This window comes from Notolepis coatsorum (genome assembly GCF_963971535.1).
Source record: "Notolepis coatsorum genome assembly, chromosome: 2".
Lineage (NCBI taxonomy): Eukaryota > Metazoa > Chordata > Actinopteri > Aulopiformes > Paralepididae > Notolepis > Notolepis coatsorum.
The window spans coordinates 138,172,157-138,191,098 of NC_140166.1; the positions used below are offsets into that span (position 1 = coordinate 138,172,157).

At 43.7% G+C, this 18,942-nt stretch overlaps 1 protein-coding gene across 1 annotated transcript in view; it reads right to left on the reverse strand.

Annotated features, from left to right (window-relative positions):
- Nucleotides 1-18,942, reverse strand: part of sacm1lb (SAC1 like phosphatidylinositide phosphatase b) — a 91,399-nt gene that overhangs the window by 24,047 nt on the left and 48,410 nt on the right. Inside the window, 5 exon segments of the mRNA XM_084308045.1 lie at nt 4,601-4,699; nt 5,476-5,555; nt 8,342-8,410; nt 8,582-8,668; nt 17,658-17,743. Of these exon segments, the coding sequence (XP_084164171.1) occupies nt 4,601-4,699; nt 5,476-5,555; nt 8,342-8,410; nt 8,582-8,668; nt 17,658-17,743 (421 nt within the window).

Consider the following 18,942-nt stretch of genomic DNA (forward strand, 5'->3'; position numbering starts at 1 on the left):
AACCAGGAAGTACCTAGAGACACACAGTTACCACTGAACCAGGAAGTACCTAGAGACACACAGTGACCACTGAACCAGGAAGTACCTGGAGACACAGAGACACACAGTGACCACTGAACCAGGAAGTACCTGGAGACACAGAGATACAGAGTTACCACTGATACACGACACGTCCACCAGGAAGTATCTAGAGACAGATGGAGACACAGAGTGACCACTGATACACGTCCACCAGGAAGTACCTGGAGACACACGGAGATACAGAGTTATCACTGATACATGTCCGCCAGGAAGTACGCGGAGATACAGTTACCACTGATACACGTCCACCAGGAAGTACGCGGAGATACAGAGTTACCACTGATACACGTCCACCAGGAAGTACGCGGAGATACAGAGTTACCACTGATACACGTCCACCAGGAAGTACGCGGAGATACAGAGTTACCACTGATACACGTCCACCAGGAAGTACGCGGAGATACAGAGTTACCACTGATACACGTCCACCAGGAAGTATGCGGAGATACAGTTACCACTGATACACGTCCACCAGGAAGTACGCGGAGATACAGTTACCACTGATACACGTCCACCAGGAAGTACGCGGAGATACAGTTACCACTGATACACGTCCACCAGGAAGTACGCGGAGATACAGTTACCACTGATACACGTCCACCAGGAAGTACGCGGAGATACAGTTACCACTGATACACGTCCACCAGGAAGTATGCGGAGATACAGTTACCACTGATACACGTCCACCAGGAAGTACGCGGAGATACAGTTACCACTGATACACGTCCACCAGGAAGTATGCGGAGATACAGAGTTACCACTGATACACGTCCACCAGGAAGTATGCGGAGATACAGTTACCACTGATACACGTCCACCAGGAAGTACGCGGAGATACAGTTACCACTGATACACGTCCACCAGGAAGTATGCGGAGATACAGTTACCACTGATACACGTCCACCAGGAAGTACGCGGAGATACAGTTACCACTGATACACGTCCACCAGGAAGTACGCGGAGATACAGTTACCACTGATACACGTCCACCAGGAAGTACGCGGAGATACAGTTACCACTGATACATGTCCGCCAGGAAGTACGCGGAGATACAGAGTTACCACTGATACACGTCCACCAGGAAGTACGCGGAGATACAGAGTTACCACTGATACACGTCCACCAGGAAGTACGCGGAGATACAGAGTTACCACTGATACACGTCCACCAGGAAGTACGCGGAGATACAGAGTTACCACTGATACACGTCCACCAGGAAGTACGCGGAGATACAGAGTTACCACTGATACACGTCCACCAGGAAGCCCCTGCGTCAGACACAGAGAGACAAACAGAGCCTCCCACTTGCACTGTGTTGATCAGAGATGTTATGCTGCACCTTAAACTGGCAACTAGGTATGCCCCGATCACGTTTTTTTGCCACCGATACCGATCACCGATCGTCTATGAGCCATATCGACCGATACCGATCGTTTTTGATTTTATAAAAAAGAAATATATATATATATATAATTTCTTTTTTTAACACTTTGGTCGCCAGGCTTATATTCTTAATATACCATCCTCCGCCAGCTCTATTTGTCTATGGAGAAGTTCCCCTTCTTTGCAGGGCTATAACTTTTTAAATTGTATTGCTAAATTGACATTACTATGGCCCATTCAACATCAAGTATCTATTGTTCAGGGTGTAGCAACGTTATACTTTTTCATTCACATATTCATACTAAAATACGGTCTAAAGTATAAGTATGTTTTTATCATTTTCTGCAGCTTTCTCCAGAACGTGATTTATAGACCTAAATGCATTATATTGATGATCAAATACAGTTTGATAGCAATCTGCGCGAGATAAAAAATTTCAAATGGACGTGCTTCTAGAAGTTACTACTGATCATCTGATGTTGACCGGATGGGGGGGGGGTCGTTTATAATTCCGTGGCCAACGTTAGATGATTCATCTAGTGTGGGTGATATGATCATTAGAGCAGTTTATATCGAACACGTTAAAAAATAACGCTGAATCTTACCGTAGCTTCCTCATAGCGTTGGGCGATGAGCGTGGAGCAGAAATGTTCCTATTATGGGATGTAGAAATATGCGATCCATTTCCAGGTTGTATAATAGTATATACGTCCAAATCATGTTGTTTATCGAGTTATTGGTAACGGATTGCTATCCGTTGTGTCTAGCTAGAGTCCTGGGACTATTAGTGAGTGATCGGACCGAATTGGAATGAGCACCAGCTTCCATTTCCTGTTTTTCCGCTCTGGGTGATCTGCCGATCGGCCACCAGATGGCGCTCTTGAACCGTTGGAGAGTTGAGAGGGGATCAACAGTAGATCTCAAGTCTCCGGGGAAAAATATGATTTCGATTACAGATTTTTGAAATATTGATATCAAAGACGTGGTACGGCGTCTTTGGCAGAATGAGCATGGCGAGGAATGACGTGGTAAGGCGTTTTTGGCGACCATAGTGTTAATATAAAATATATATATTATATAATCATACTTGTAGTTGTATTATCTGCGAGACATCACCACCACGCAACAAGTCAAAATGCTCCATATCGGCAAACAGCTCCACTGTCTGTGTGTACTCGAGTAGCCTCCAGCTACAGCCAGGATTCTCCGGCGCTGCAGCTGGCCCCTATTTGTATACTCTGCTTTGGTCAAATCACATTCAGCATGCCCTCAGCTAGCCCCTTTCGTGACTGCGATGCAAGCCAGGGGCTCGAATACGCATCGAATCAATGTTATAAGACATTGATATCAGGAGCTATCTGTAGCTACTGCTAGCCGGCTAGATAACGTTAAGACAACGCCTCAGTGAACTATTTCGTTTACTGGGACATTTCATATAGAGCTAACGTGAGCTAACATTGGCTACCGAGCTAACGGAGGTATCATGCACTCGACTATTGCTGGAGCATTTGTTGATATCAGCAGCTATCAGTAGCTAGCCAGCTAGATAACATTAGACAATGCATCATGTATTAAACTAAAAGTGAATAGTTGACGGGTCATTTAGTTTAAACAGTAACGTTAGCTAGGTAGCTAACGTTAGCTCACGGAGGTCTCATGCACTAGACTAGAGCAGACTGCCGGAGCCTCTTATTGACACGGGTCTGGGAGGGGGAGGAGGAGGAGGAGGAGGAGGGGGGGGGGGGGGGGGGGCTGTGCGCTGCAGCTCTGTGTGCTTGAGAGAGAAGTCAGCGAGTGAGATCTCCACTAAGAATTGGATCATGTTTTTCGATCGGCGAAAATAAAGCATTATCGGAATTCACAGATCTCATATTTATACTGAATATCGGCCGATACCGATCGCTGGCCGATCGATCGGGCATCCCTACTGGCAACCCGTTATTGATTATATAGAGGCAATAAATATCCTCTTAACTCTAGCTATACAACTAGTTGATACCCAATATGAGATGTCAATAATCACTTTGTAAAGCAGTATCCCCCCCTGTACCCCCCCCCCCCCTCCCCTGGTCATCCCTCCCCCCTGTATCCTCCTTTCCTCTCCCCTCACCTGGTCATCCCTCCCCCTGTATCCTCCTCTCCTCTCTCCTCACCTGGTCATCCCTCCCCCTGTATCCTCCTCTCCTCTCCCCTCACCTGGTCATCCATCCCCCCTGTATCCTCCTTTCCTCTCCCCTCACCTGGTCATCCCTCCCCCCTGTATCCTCCTTTCCTCTCCCCTCACCTGGTCATCCCTCCCCCCTGTATCCTCCTTTCCTCTCTCCTCACCTGGTCATCCCTCCCCCCTGTATCCTCCTTTCCTCTCTCCTCACCTGGTCATCCCTCCCCCCTGTATCCTCCTTTCCTCTCCCCTCACCTGGTCATCCCTCCCCCCTGTATCCTCCTCTCCTCTCCCCTCACCTGGTCATCCCTCCCCCCTGTATCCTCCTCTCCTCTCCCCTCACCTGGTCATCCCTCCCCCTTGTATCCTCCTTTCCTCTCTCCTCCCCTGGTCATCCCTCCCCCTTGTATCCTCCTTTCCTCTCTCCTCCCCTGGTCATCCCTCCCCCCTGTATCCTCCTCTCCTCTCTCCTCACCTGGCCATCCCTCCCCCTGTATCCTCCTCTCCTCTCCTGGTCATCCCTCCCCCCTATATCCTCCTCTCCTCTCCTGGTCATCCCTCCCCCCTGTATCCTCCTCTCCTCTCTCCTCACCTGGTCATCCCTCCCCCACCCCCTTTCCTCCCAGAAAGCTTAAAAGTCGATCCCACAGATTGAGGGGGGTGCTTGACCCAATGACCCAGTCTCCTGGCCAGAGAAGGTGATGTCTTCTACTGATCTCCTAACCAAAGAGTCCTTGAGCAAGACACTTAAGCCCTAATTGCTCCCGATGAGCAGGTCGGCACCTTGCATGGTCGCCTCAGCCGTCGGTGTGTGAATGTGTGAGTGAGTGGGTGAGTGTGAGGCATAAGTTGTAAAGCGCTTTGGATAAAAGCCGCTATATAAAAGCACCATTTACCATTCCATAATACTCCATTTTGTACAGCACTGATTGTCAAATAAAAAATAAAAACACAACCTACAGAAAGCCTACCTACCCATAATCCTCCTGCATCTCAGCGACGATATCGAGCAGCATCTGCAGGCGGTGCCACCTCATCCTGCTGCACTCCTTGTGGAAGTCGAACGCCACGTACCTGGAGAGGGACGAGGTTCAGAGAGGTCAGGGGTCAAGGCCGACTGGTACAGGGGTCAAGACAGACTGGTACAGGGGTCAAGACAGACTGGTACAAGGGTCAAGACTGACAGGTACAAGGGTCAAGACGGACTGGTACATGGGTCAAGGTCGACAGGTACATGGGTCAAGGTCGACAGGTACAAGGGTCAAGACAGACTGGTACATGGGTCAAGGTCGACAGGTACAAGGGTCAAGACGGACTGGTACAGGGGTCAAGACAGACTGGTACATGGGTCAAGGTCGACAGGTACATGGGTCAAGGTCGACAGGTACAAGGGTCAAGACAGACTGGTACATGGGTCAAGGTCGACAGGTACAAGGGTCAAGGTCGACAGGTACAAGGGTCAAGGCCGACTGGTACATGGGTCAAGGTCGACAGGTACAAGGGTCAAGGCCGACTGGTACATGGGTCAAGGTCGACAGGTACAAGGGTCAAGGCCGACTGGTACATGGGTCAAGACAGACTGGTACAGGGGTCAAGACAGACTGATACATGGGTCAAGGTCGACAGGTACAAGGGTCAAGGCCGACTGGTACATGGGTCAAGACAGACTGGTACAGGGGTCAAGACAGACTGGTACAGGGGTCAAGACAGACTGGTACAGGGGTCAAGATGGACTGGTACAGGGGTCAAGACTGACTGGTACAGGGGTCAAGACAGACTGGTACAGGGGTCAAGACAGACTGGTACAGGGGTCAAGACAGACTGGTACAGGGGTCAGTGAGGGTCCTTACTTCACCATGCTGTTTCCCAGACTGGTCACCATCTTGTCAAAGGTCAACTCCAGAGGTTTCTCAGAGCCTTTCTGGTTTATCTGTGGGGAGAAGGAAGGATATTTACTAGGGGTGTAACGATGCGACCTCACAACGACTCGATTCGATTACGATTCTTCAGGCAACGATTCAATGCAATCATGAAATCTCTTCATTTGACCACGATTCGATTCATTTTCTATACATTTTCTATCAGTTAATTCCCCAAAACATTTTGAATACACAAATGTGGCTGGGGGAACTGATTCACTCAGCATGAATGGATTATAGGTCAATAAAAACAATACACACAAAAAAAAACATAATATTTTTTTTTTAATGATTTTCTTTTTAATTTCGATTAATTTCGATTATAATCTAACGTATTCAAATCGATGCATCGAATCGAACACATTAGAATCGATGCATCGTTACACCCCTAATATTTACACACCCAATAAAAGTAAAAAAAAATATTATATATATATATATATATATATATATATATATATATATATATATATATATATATATATATTGGAACCAGTGCATAAAGCTTGACACTTGGTTTGCCGCTATAGTGGTTTTAACCCTTTCACTACCCACACTACAGAAGGTTAACCTTTCACTACCACACTACAGACGGTTAGTGTGGTAGTGAAAGGGTTACCCTTCTGTTGTGTGGTGTGGCAGTGAAAGGGTTAACCTGCTGTATTGCCGCAGGTTAAAAGGTGAAAGGGTTAACCATTTGGTAGTGTGGTAGTGAAAGGGTTAACCCTTTTGTAGTGTGGTAGTGAAAGGTTAACAGTCTGTAGTGTGGTAGTGAAAGGGTTAACCCGTTGGTAGTGTGGTAGTGAAAGTTAACCGTTTGGTTCTGTAGTGTGGTTGTGAAAGGGTTAACCATTTGGTAGTGTGGCAGTGAAAGGGTTAACTTTCTGTATTGCCTCAGTGAAAGGGTTAACCCTTTGCTAGTGTGGTAGTGAACGGGTTAATATGTTATCTTTTCATCTTTCCGGTGTGGTTTTGGACACAGCAAATGGTTCGTCTTTCTATCAAAATGGGAAACGGCTGCATTTATATATCTCTTTTATCCAACGCGTTTTACAATTTGTTCCTCACATTTTTACCCATTCACACACACTGACGGTGGAGGCAACCGGTGCCAACCTGCTCATCGGGAGCAGTTAGGGGTTAAGTGTCTTGCCCAAGGACAATTCGATATGCTGCCCGGGAGTAGCGGGAATCGAACCGGGAACCTCCGGATTACCAGACGACCGCTCTACCTCCTGAGCCTCTGGTCCCCGGGCCGGAGGTTAAGATACACTGCTCTAGACTGAGCCGTAGTCTGGAGCACGGCAGCGGGCCCACAGTGAGGACAGTAGATACTAGGGCTGTACCGAATGTAATTTTTTAACATTCAAAGCTTCTATTGAAGTATTCGAACGAAGCTTCGAATGTCTGTCGTCATATTTTATGACTTAACCCTTTATCTGCCAGGGATTATTCTGATCATAATACCCCTATCTGCCACTGTTGAAAGTCTATGGAGATGTTCCCCTTCTTTGCAGGGCTATAACTTTTTAAATTGTATTGCTAAATTGACATTACTATGGCCCATTCAACGTCAAGTATCTATCGTTTAGGATGTAGCAACGTTCTACTTTTTCATTCACATATTCATACTAAAATATGGTCTAAAGTATAAATATGTTTTTATCGTTTTCTGCAGCATTCTGCAGAACGTGATTTATAGCCATAAATGCATTATATTGATGATCAAATACAGTTTGATAGCGATCGGCGCCAGATAAAAAATTTCAAATGTACATGCTTCTAGAAGTTACTACTCATCATCTGATGTTGACCGGATGGGGGGGGGGGGGTCGTTTATAATTCCGTGGCCAACGTTAGATGATTCATGTAGTGTGGGTGATATGATCATCAGAGCAGTTTGTATCGAACACGGTAATAATAAACGCTGAAACTTACCCCAGTCTCCTCGGGCCGTTGGGCGATCAGCTTGGAGTAGAAAGTTTCCTATTATGGGATGTTGATCTAGATGAACCATTTCCAGGTTGTATAATACTATATACGTCCAAATAACGTTGTTTATTGAGTTAGGGCGAGCGATTGATTATCCAGTGTGTCGAGATGGAGCCCCGGGAGCTATAGCGAGTGGCCGGACCAAATTTGGATGAGCACCACTTTCTGTTTCCGGTTTGCTGTTTGGGCGATCCGCCGATCGGCCACCAGATGGCGCTCTTGAACCGTTGGAGAGTTGAGAGGAGATCAACAGGAGATCTCAAGTCTCCGCGGGTGAAATATGATTGCCATCACAGATTTGTGAAATATTGATCTCAATGACGTGTTACGGCGTCATTGGCAGATTACGCATGGCGGAGAATGACGTGTTAACTCGTCCTTGGCGATTAAAGGGTTAATAAAATAAAATTTAAAAAGATTTTTTTTATATCCACAAACTAAATCCTCAATTTGATCGGATTAAATTAGTATTTTTATAATAAAGATATTAAAAAGAATAAATAAATAAATAAGAACATTTATTAAAAAAATAATTTGAATGTTGATTTAGAATTCGAATGTCAACATTATGATCGAAGCTTCGAAAGCATTCGGTACATAGTAGGGACGGATGGATCTGAGACAACGAAGCCAACAGGATGAACCGTCAAGCTCGTTTTGCGTTACGCTGTTACCTGTTGGCGGCTTTTCCAGAGCGACCGCTGGCTTTGAAGCCGGTATTTACAGAGGTATTTACTTGGCCTGTTTTCTTTTCTTTTTTCTTTTATTGAAATATGGAATCAACTTTTTCTTATTTTCTTCTTACCAGATTCAAAAGGACTTGTCTTCCATAGAGAATAATCTGAGAGTCGATATGCCTCTGGAATCCATCCAGCTGTAAATGTAAGAATATAGTTAAATAAAACAGCATTATGCAATTATTTTTTAATAATAAATAAAGAATTATGAATAAATAAATAAAACAGCATGAGAGTGAGAAAAGACTAAACAGAAAGTTGAACAGAATTTTTTAATGCCCTTAAAATCATCTGTAGAAAGAACTTACGTGATTAATGGTTTTGCTAATTTGTGGTTTGGGTTTGTACTTGAGATTAGGCCTTTGGGACCAGTAGAAGGGGATAGAGCCTCGGGTCTGTGAAGGAAGAGCATATAGAAAAACAATATACATTAGGAATACATTTCCTAACCCAGTTCTCAGAAAACATGTCATCAGACTCCCAGCAGTTACGACTCTCATTACGCGTAACGCAAATAAGCGTGCACTGCGTTCCGAGAGACTCATTACGTGCGACGCAAGTAAGTGCGCACTGCGTTCTGAGAAAGAAACTCATTATGCGCGACGCAAGCAAGCGCGCACTGCGTTCCGAGAGAGAAATACTCTCATTATGTGCGACGCAAGTAAGCGTGCACTGCGTTCTGAGAGAGAAAGAGACAGAGAGTGAGAAAGAGACTCTTCACTACGACTCTAAAACGGTGACGCTGCACAGTCTACCCGCCAAAGTGGCTGGTAAGAGTGACGGAGTTACACGCCACTGCCGAATTCTACCCGCCTGTTAGTAGGGCTGGGAATCACAACTGTTGCTTCGTAGGGCTGGGAATCACAACTGTTGCTTAGTAGGGCTGGGAATCACAACTGTTGCTTCGTAGAGCTGGGAATCACAACTGTTGCTTCGTAGAGCTGAGAATCACAACTGTTGGTTAGTAGAGCTGAGAATCACCACTGTTGCTTAGTAGAGCTGGGCATCATCACAAGTGTTGCTTAGTAGATCTGGGCATCATCACAAGTGTTGCTTAGTAGAGCTGGGAATCATCACAAGTGTTGCTTAGTAGAGCTGGGAATCATCACAAGTGTTGCTTAGTAGAGCTGGGAATCATCACAAGTGTTGCTTAGTAGAGCTGGGAATCACAACTGTTGCTTAGTAGAGCTGGGAATCACTACAACTGTTGCTTAGTAGGGCTGGGAATCACCACAACTGTAACAAGCGCTGGGAATCACCACAACTGTAACAAGCGGTATGAAACTCCTGGCTTGGGTGCTCCAGTAGCACACCATGTTACCGCGCTGCGTCGCGGGACTCCGTGCTGCGTCACGGATCTGGTTGACTCCGAGTTCGATTCCTGGACTCGCCGTCATTTGCCGAATGTCTCCCCCTGCTCTCTCTCCCGTTTCACCCTACAACTGTCGGTCATGCTTGACCAGAAAAGCGATAAAAGCTAAAAAAAAAAAGTAAAAAAAAAAAAAAAAAACTCCTGGCTTAGAGAGGCTGGCTAAACCACTGACACATGCATCCTGCACAGTTCATAGCCCCGCCCTCTAGCCCTGACTTTGAAGAGCCGCAGTAGGGTATATAGCGCTTTTCTAGACACTCCAAGCGCTCCCCACAATGTAGGGTGGAAATGGCCTCCTTCACCACCACTGTGTAGCAGCCAACCTTGGGCTACGCAGGCTTGATTGATATCAGCCAATTAAGGGGGAGGGATGATTATGTGGCCTTGATGTCAGAGACCCGATTTGGGAATTTTGTCCAGGAACATCGGGGGAACCCTCTACTCTTTATGATCGGTATGATAGGGTTCTTAGTAGTGCACTGCAACCCTGCCCAAGCCCGACGGGGCCCTACCTGACCCGACGGGTTCGGGCTGGGTAGGGCTTTGTTTTTAAATAAATAATGCGTGCTCGCTATACTCATATAACTAGGGTTATAGGATAACCTTACGGTTTCAGTTTCTGTTTTGCGCCAGCTGTCATCAGAGATCAGAGAGTCAGAGCCTCGTGTCTCTGAGTCGCGATGGATAAGTTAACAGATATGGAATTAGGGAAAGGGAGAGCTTTTGAAAGTTCCCAATGCGTCGGGGAAAGCTGCATTTTTGGAAACATTTGGATGTAATTACCGCAGGGAGAATTCGAGGACAGTAGAACAGTGCTGAACAGGACATCAACGGTGGATGGTGGACATATGAAGAGCAGACCGAAGTGGTTCAATAACTTCAATTGTTGTTTGAAGTTGGAATATAGCCAGTTGGCGAACGTTTTCATTTGTTCTTGGATGTAGCAACTGGTTGGCGAAGTTTTGTTAACGTTATTCAATGCCAGACGTTTTTGTTGCCGACGTCAACAGCGTGGCGAGTCCTGATTTATTTTATATTATAATTGGCTGCTGCAGTCAAGTTTTTTCTGTATACTTTTGTGTCATGATGACATTAATGTTTTAGTCTGTGTCTGCCAGTACCTCCGTACTCGCGACATCGGATTCGGTAGCATCCAAGCAGTTTTTGGATTGATTGTGATGACGAGGCACCGTGTTCAGTAACACGCGTGCTGGGAAATGGAAATAGAAGGCATTCGTGAAACAGGCTATAGGCCTATAATGCTTGTTAGTTTTCAGCGTGCTAGAGTTCTACTCTGCTCTCAAGGAGAACTTTCCAAACATGAGGAGACATGCTCAGAAGATGTTGGTTCTCTTTGGATCCACCTACATATGTGAACAGACATTCTCAGTCATGCCGTTTACCAAGTTCAGGTACAGATCCTCTCTCACTGATAAACATCTGGCAGCTGTGCTTCGCATCTCCACCTCAGACATGCAACCTGACTTTGATGGACTTGTTAAAGCTCAACAGAGACTGGATTTCTCACACTGAATGAAAAAAAAAAGAACTGAAGAACACTAAAATGTGGAAATATAACAAGTGAAATGGGACTTTTTTTTTCACAGTTCTGAAAACATTAAATGTTTAATATAGGCATGTAAAGTAAAAAAGGCTACAAAACTGGGACACTTTTCTTTATACAGTTCAGTGACATGTCTTGTTTATTTTGGCTATAAGATGATGTGATGTCTTTAGAAAGCTAAGAAAATCCTTGTTTCAATAGTATATGAAACTCAAAATGCCCTTTGTTATTAATGTTTCACATTTTGTTTATCATTTTGGAAATAAATTCTATTTGAATAAATGATATTTTTGAAAGCTAACCTCACGTTTTAATTGCCAAATAATAACATACACTCTTACCAGGGGTCAAAACAATGCCATTTACTGCTTTTTATATAGACATAAAATGTATATTATGCATAATTGAGTTTGGAATTTTGGCCCGGCCCTCCAACATATTTTCAGTTGCTCATTCAGCCCCCTGGGAAAAATAATTGCCCACCCCTGGTTTAGCGTCTCATCAGAAGGACAGCACTCGTAGCTGTACGGTGTCCCTGTCAGCGTAACAGGGGCGTTGTTACTGACAATGTCCCCGCGGGACAACAACACCACATTCCGATAGCGGCCTTGACCGGGGCTCGAAGCGTCACTCGAGCTCTACCCATGTAGCCACGCTGCCGGACAAGCGTCTTACACATCCACCAACTGGGTGACCAGTGGTGGAAGAAGCCCACAATTCCTTTACTTAAGTAAAAGCAGAAATACCCAGATAAATGAGTAGTACTCTGGTAAAAGTACTCCATTCAAATTCTACTTGAGTAAAAGTAGAGAGGTTTTTGCTATTGAATGTACTTAAGTAACTAAAGTAAAAGTATGCATTCTACATAATGTTTGTGTATTCCAGTGTTTGGGAGCATTCAAACCTTGAACCATTGACCTCTACAGGTTAACACTTTGGATGCCCAACCCGAGTTTTCTCGGGTTTACCGCCCGCGGGTTGAATGCCCATAACGAGAATATTAGTTTTTTCTCTTTTTAGCACTCAAAGTGTTAAAGTGGTATGTGGTCCAGTTATGCTGCTCTGATTAAAGGTTATGTTAAAGTGGTATGTGGTCCAGTTATGCTGCTATGATTATGTCCCCTTGAAGTCGACAGGCTTCAAATGTGAAAGTATATAATCTTCATACATTTTTGCCATGTTTTCTATGCATTTTCTATGATGGGTTCAGATAAATGTATTAATAATACAACTTTATTTGTATAGCACCTTTCATACAGAAACTGCAGCTCAAAGTGCTTCACAACAGAAAAAAGACAGGCATAAAATGAGCACATGAAGTGCAGACATAAAATCACAGTTTTTCACATTAGGATCTAACAAACAGGCCATCTTGTTTATGGTTTGATTCAGTTTTAAAAATAGATAATAATAGAAAGAGTAAGATAGAATAAACAAGCGTAAAATAGTGCAATAGTGCAGTGCAATAAGTAGTAGAATAGAATAGACATGAAATGAGCACATAAAGGGCAGACATAAAATCAGTTTTTTTTACAGTGCAATAAAAAATGTCTGGATTACTGTTCAACAGTTCAAAGTCGTATTGCAGTAAAAAAAAAAGTACAATATTTCCTTTGAAATGTAGTGGAGTAAAAGTATAAAGAATGAAAATACTTAGGTAAAGTACAAGTAGCTCGAAATTGTACTTAAGTACAGTACTTGAGTAAAAATACTTAGTTACTTTTCACCACTGGGGATGACCCCACTTGACCCCAAGTATTAGGGGGCTTTCTCACTAACCATTCGGGGTCGAATCAGCTCTGCTCCGTTCTCGCTCCGTCCTTGAGTGCGAACTTCCCCCTCCCTCTCCCCCCTATAGTTTGCGTACACACTGCAGTCTTGGTGCGCTCCGGGTTTTGTTTGCGTTTTGAGCGTGCAAGCTGCCATAGGCGATGATGTCACACTCGAATGTAAACACAGGAAGAGTTTAACACACGGTGATGGAAACTGGATGCTGATATAAAGAAACGAATAACCAATAAATATGAAGTTATATTTGAACCTCTGTTGTCAAGCGTCGTCAATATAACCCACCCCCTTTCTTCACGAATGGAACTGGTGTCGTGGAGTCCGCTTTGAGCGTGTCCTGGGTTTAGCGGCTAACGCTAGTTAGCTTAGCCTATTTATATGGGATAACTTAGCAGCTAACGTTAGCCCATTGCTTGCGTCAATTATATTGCATGTCACTGGTCTATAGAAATAAATGCATTCGAACAAGAAACCAATGTATAGACATAGCAATGGCATAGCAAAAAAAATTGCCAGGCCTAATGCGAGCCAGGGAAGTCTTGTGCTTGTAACGTGGCTTCATCTCGAAGTTTTCATCCACTGAGCCGTGAGGCTCAACGTGCTTGTTTGGTTGAGGTCTGAACTCGCCAAATTGCCCATAAATATCGTTTTTGTGGGTATTGTCAGCGTAACAGGGGCGTTGTTACTGACAATGTCCCCGCGGGACAACAACACCACATTCCGATAGCGGCCTTGACCGGGGCTCGAAGCGTCACTCGAGCTCTACCCATGTAGCCACGCTGCCGGACAAGCGTCTTACACATCCACCAACTGGGTGACCAGTGGTGGAAGAAGCCCACAATTCCTTTACTTAAGTAAAAGCAGAAATACCCAGATAAATGAGTAGTACTCTGGTAAAAGTACTCCATTCAAATTCTACTTGAGTAAAAGTAGAGAGGTTTTTGCTATTGAATGTACTTAAGTAACTAAAGTAAAAGTATGCATTCTACATAATGTTTGTGTATTCCAGTGTTTGGGAGCATTCAAACCTTGAACCATTGACCTCTACAGGTTAACACTTTGGATGCCCAACCCGAGTTTTCTCGGGTTTACCGCCCGCGGGTTGAATGCCCATAACGAGAATATTAGTTTTTTCTCTTTTTTATTTTTTATTAGCAATCTGAATTCATATTTCATCAACCGAGTCTACCGTTGGAAAATCAGCCACCCCAGGCGCTCCGATGTGGAAAAAAGCGCCCCCTATCGTCTCCCAGATGGTAATTCACCCTTTTGGATTGGACTCAATGAAAAGGCATGAGAAAAAAAGACCCGGACTCCACATTTTACTTCTCACTCATGTAACCGGGGTCGATCAGCTTCATGCTGGTCCCTCAGAGCAGCGGGGATTATGTGTTTTTACAGTATACGCGGTGGATCAATAAAAGGATCGATTTTCGGAATGGCGATTGGATACCATCTGATCTCAGGTAAGGAATCTATTTTACCAGTATTAGGATAATCAGACCCGTTTTATATAAGCTTATATAAGATATAAGCTTTTTCTTTTTTTGTGATATGGCTGTTTGACTTTAAGAGCGATCAGGAACTGAGAGAATAGATTGTCAGCGTGCGGCACTAGCGTGCACATGTACACATATACTATCGATAATCTAGCGTTTATTTGAAAACGATTCATAAATAGGCCGACAAATGACAACGTTCTAGAATATTACAGTATGGGGCGATTATCATGGAATCCTCTTTTTTTTTCGTGAAAACGAGGGGTTTTCTAAATGCTATGAAACGGAAATGAACTGATAAAAAAAACAATCTGCTTCGACAATGTTGACTGGAAATAGGTCATTGATAATGCAACGGGCAGATTAGACACATAGCCATAATTTTAAACATAGATTAGGCGATATTAATGCTAACATTGAAGTGGATGTGGGCATTCAAGCACTAGTGCGCCCCCTGTTGGGCATTCAAAGTGTTAAAGTGGTATGTGGTCCAGTTATGCTGCTCTGATTAAAAGGTTATGTTAAAGTGGTATGTGGTCTAGTTATGCTGCTCTGATTAAAGGTTATGTTAACACTTTCCGTGCCGGAAGTAGGGTGCCCCAGAACCCCGTTGCGTGCCAGCGTCCACTTCAATGATAGAGCTCTCATATTTGCGAACGCATGAACTACATCTTAAATTATGGCTATGTGTATAATCTGGCCGCGCTTATCAATGACTTGTTTGCAGTCAGTTTTTTTTTTTTTAAATAATCGTCCATTTCCATTTTATACCATTTTTAAAAACTCTCGTTTTTTTTAAAAAGTTTCAGGAAAATATAAAGATTCTGTGACAAACGGCCTTTACTGAAATACACAAAAAACTTGAATTTTCGGCTTATTTATGAATAGTTTTCAAATAAACGCTAGATTATCGAGAAGCAGGCTGAAAAATCGATTATCTCATTTCCTGATCAGCACACACACGCACACATAGGGCACACATTGATATCTCTGTGAAAAAAGCTCTGATTATCCTAAGACTGGTAAAATAGATTCCTTATCTCAGATCAGATGTTCTCTAAAAAGATTATTCCAATTCCTGATCGCCATTCCAAATATCGATCGCGTTTATTGATCCAACGCTGGGTGGTCGAAACACCGATTCCACGCTGTTCTGAGGCTCCAGAATGAATCCGATCGTCTCGGGTGACTTGCCTGAGAAGTAAAATGTGGAAGCAGGATTCCTCCCCCCCCCCCCCCCCATGCGTTTCATTCAATCCATTCCAAAGGGGTGCAGTACCACAGGGAGAGACGATAGGGGGCGGTATTTTCCCAATGGAGCTCTGAGAGAGTTTGCAGTGGTAACGTGAGGCTAGATTGATGAAATACCGTATGAATTCAAATCGCTAATAAATAAAAAAAAAACAAGATCTCTCGTTGTTGGCACTGAACGGTCGGCATGAACAAACGAGTAATCTCGTCGTTGGCACTCAAAGTGTTAAAGTGGTATGTGGTCCAGTTATGCTGCTCTGATTAAAGGTTATGTTAAAGTGGTATGTGGTCCAGTTATGCTGCTATGATTATGTCCCCTTGAAGTCGACAGGCTTCAAATGTGAAAGTATATAATCTTCATACATTTTTGCCATGTTTTCTATGCATTTTCTATGATGGGTTCAGATAAATGTATTAATAATACAACTTTATTTGTATAGCACCTTTCATACAGAAACTGCAGCTCAAAGTGCTTCACAACAGAAAAAAGACAGGCATAAAATGAGCACATGAAGTGCAGACATAAAATCACAGTTTTTCACATTAGGATCTAACAAACAGGCCATCTTGTTTATGGTTTGATTCAGTTTTAAAAATAGATAATAATAGAAAGAGTAAGATAGAATAAACAAGCGTAAAATAGTGCAATAGTGCAGTGCAATAAGTAGTAGAATAGAATAGACATGAAATGAGCACATAAAGGGCAGACATAAAATCAGTTTTTTTTACAGTGCAATAAAAAATTTCTGGATTACTGTTCAACAGTTCAAAATCGTATTGCAGTAAAAAAAAAAGTACAATATTTCCTTTGAAATGTAGTGGAGTAAAAGTATAAAGAATGAAAATACTTAGGTAAAGTACAAGTAGCTCGAAATTGTACTTAAGTACAGTACTTGAGTAAAAATACTTAGTTACTTTTCACCACTGGGGATGACCCCACTTGACCCCAAGTATTAGGGGGCTTTCTCACTAACCATTCGGGGTCGAATCAGCTCTGCTCCGTTCTCGCTCCGTCCTTGAGTGCGAACTTCCCTATAGTTTGCGTACACACTGCAGTCTTGGTGCGCTCCGGGTTTTGTTTGCGTTTTGAGCGTGCAAGCTGCCATAGGCGATGATGTCACACTCGAATGTAAACACAGGAAGAGTTTAACACACGGTGATGGAAACTGGATGCTGATATAAAGAAACGAATAACCAATAAATATGAAGTTATATTTGAACCTCTGTTGTCAAGCGTCGTCAATATAACCCACCCCCTTTCTTCACGAATGGAACTGGTGTCGTGGAGTCCGCTTTGAGCGTGTCCTGGGTTTAGCGGCTAACGCTAGTTAGCTTAGCCTATTTATATGGGATAACTTAGCAGCTAACGTTAGCCCATTGCTTGCGTCAATTATATTGCATGTCACTGGTCTATAGAAATAAATGCATTCGAACAAGAAACCAATGTATAGACATAGCAATGGCATAGCAAAAAAAATTGCCAGGCCTAATGCGAGCCAGGGAAGTCTTGTGCTTGTAACGTGGCTTCATCTCGAAGTTTTCATCCACTGAGCCGTGAGGCTCAACGTGCTTGTTTGGTTGAGGTCTGAACTCGCCAAATTGCCCATAAATATCGTTTTTGTGGGTATTGTCCAGTTGTTGCTGTATGTTTTTATCTGCCCAAAATTCAAGCAAGCATGAAAGCATTACAGTAAGCTTGCACACCACGCCCCCCCGCTCCCTTGTCGGGGACACTGGCACGCACCCGAAACCACCTATTCCAGCGGTCCAGGTTTGGAGGGAATCAGCGTCCCCGGGGACGGGGGGGGAGCGTTCTCATCAGGGACGATAACACCCTATTTTGGTGCGATCGTGCTCTGATTCGACCCCGAATGGCTAGTGTGAAAGCCCCCTTAGTCCATCGGCCTCACCTGTAGAAATGAAGCCTTGCTGCCGTTGTACTGCACAATCTGTTCCGTCTCCACGAAGTTAGCGGCATGTCCCTCCGAGTCGATACCTGGGGGAGAAAGTAAACAATGGAACTTTATTTATATATAATAATATTATTATTTACATTTCTTCAAGTTGGTTAAAGGAAACATACAACTCCCTCTCCGATGGAGAGGTGCAACAAACACTAGTATTTGTTCATTTCTAAAGGCCCTTACATTTACATTTATTGAATTTACATTTAGTCATAGGGAGGTGTAGTGGTTACGTCATTGCTGTTTCCGGCCGGTCCACCTCGCAAAATTTCAATGTATTTCCCCATTGCCCATTTCTAAATTGTCTCAAAAATGCTTAAACAATAATGTTAGTGATAGAAGGGAACTCATTTTGTGCAAAAATGTAAAGCTTTCCAATGTTCATGAGGCAGAATTGTTACAATAGCCGATAATACATTTTTCCAATGATAAATCCCTATACGGGTGGACCTCGCTGATGCTTTTATCCAAAGCGACTTACAAGTTGTGTACAACAAGTCAGCAGGAAGGTACAACTCTGGCAGCTGAGGGTCAGTGACATTGTTCGTCAAGCTGTGTCGAACTTGAGTGCTACAGTCTTGAGTGCATCGTAGTATAGACGACGTAAAAACAAAGCTATGAGATTTTACCAGTTAAAACACTTTTTACTTAGAATTGACTCACTCCTTCAGTAGTCAGTAGGATGTATTATCTAGATCAGGGGTGGGCAATTATTTTTCCCAGGGGGCCAAATGAGCAACTGAAAATATTTTGGAGGGCCGGGCCAAAATTCCGAATGCAATACTTGCATGATATACAATAAAATGTATATTATGCATAATACTCAAGTTCGACACAGCTTGACGAACAATGTCACTGACCCTCAGCTGCCAGAGTTGTACCCTTCCTGCTGACTTGTTGTACACAACTTGTAAGTCGCTTTGGATAAAAGCATCAGCGAGGTCCACTCGTATAGGGATTTATCATTGGAAAAATGTATTATCGGCTATTGTAACAATTCTGCCTCATGAACATTGGAAAGCTATTGTAACAATGTTCTGCAAAAAGATTATTCCAATTCCTGATCACCATTCCAAATATCGATCGCGTTTATTGATCCAACGTTAGGTACTCGAAACACATAATCCACGCTGCTCTGAGTGTCCACAATGAATCCAATCGTCTCCGGTTACATGCCTGAGAAGTAACATGTGGATTCCGTTTCTCCCCCCCCCCCCCCATGCATTTCCAT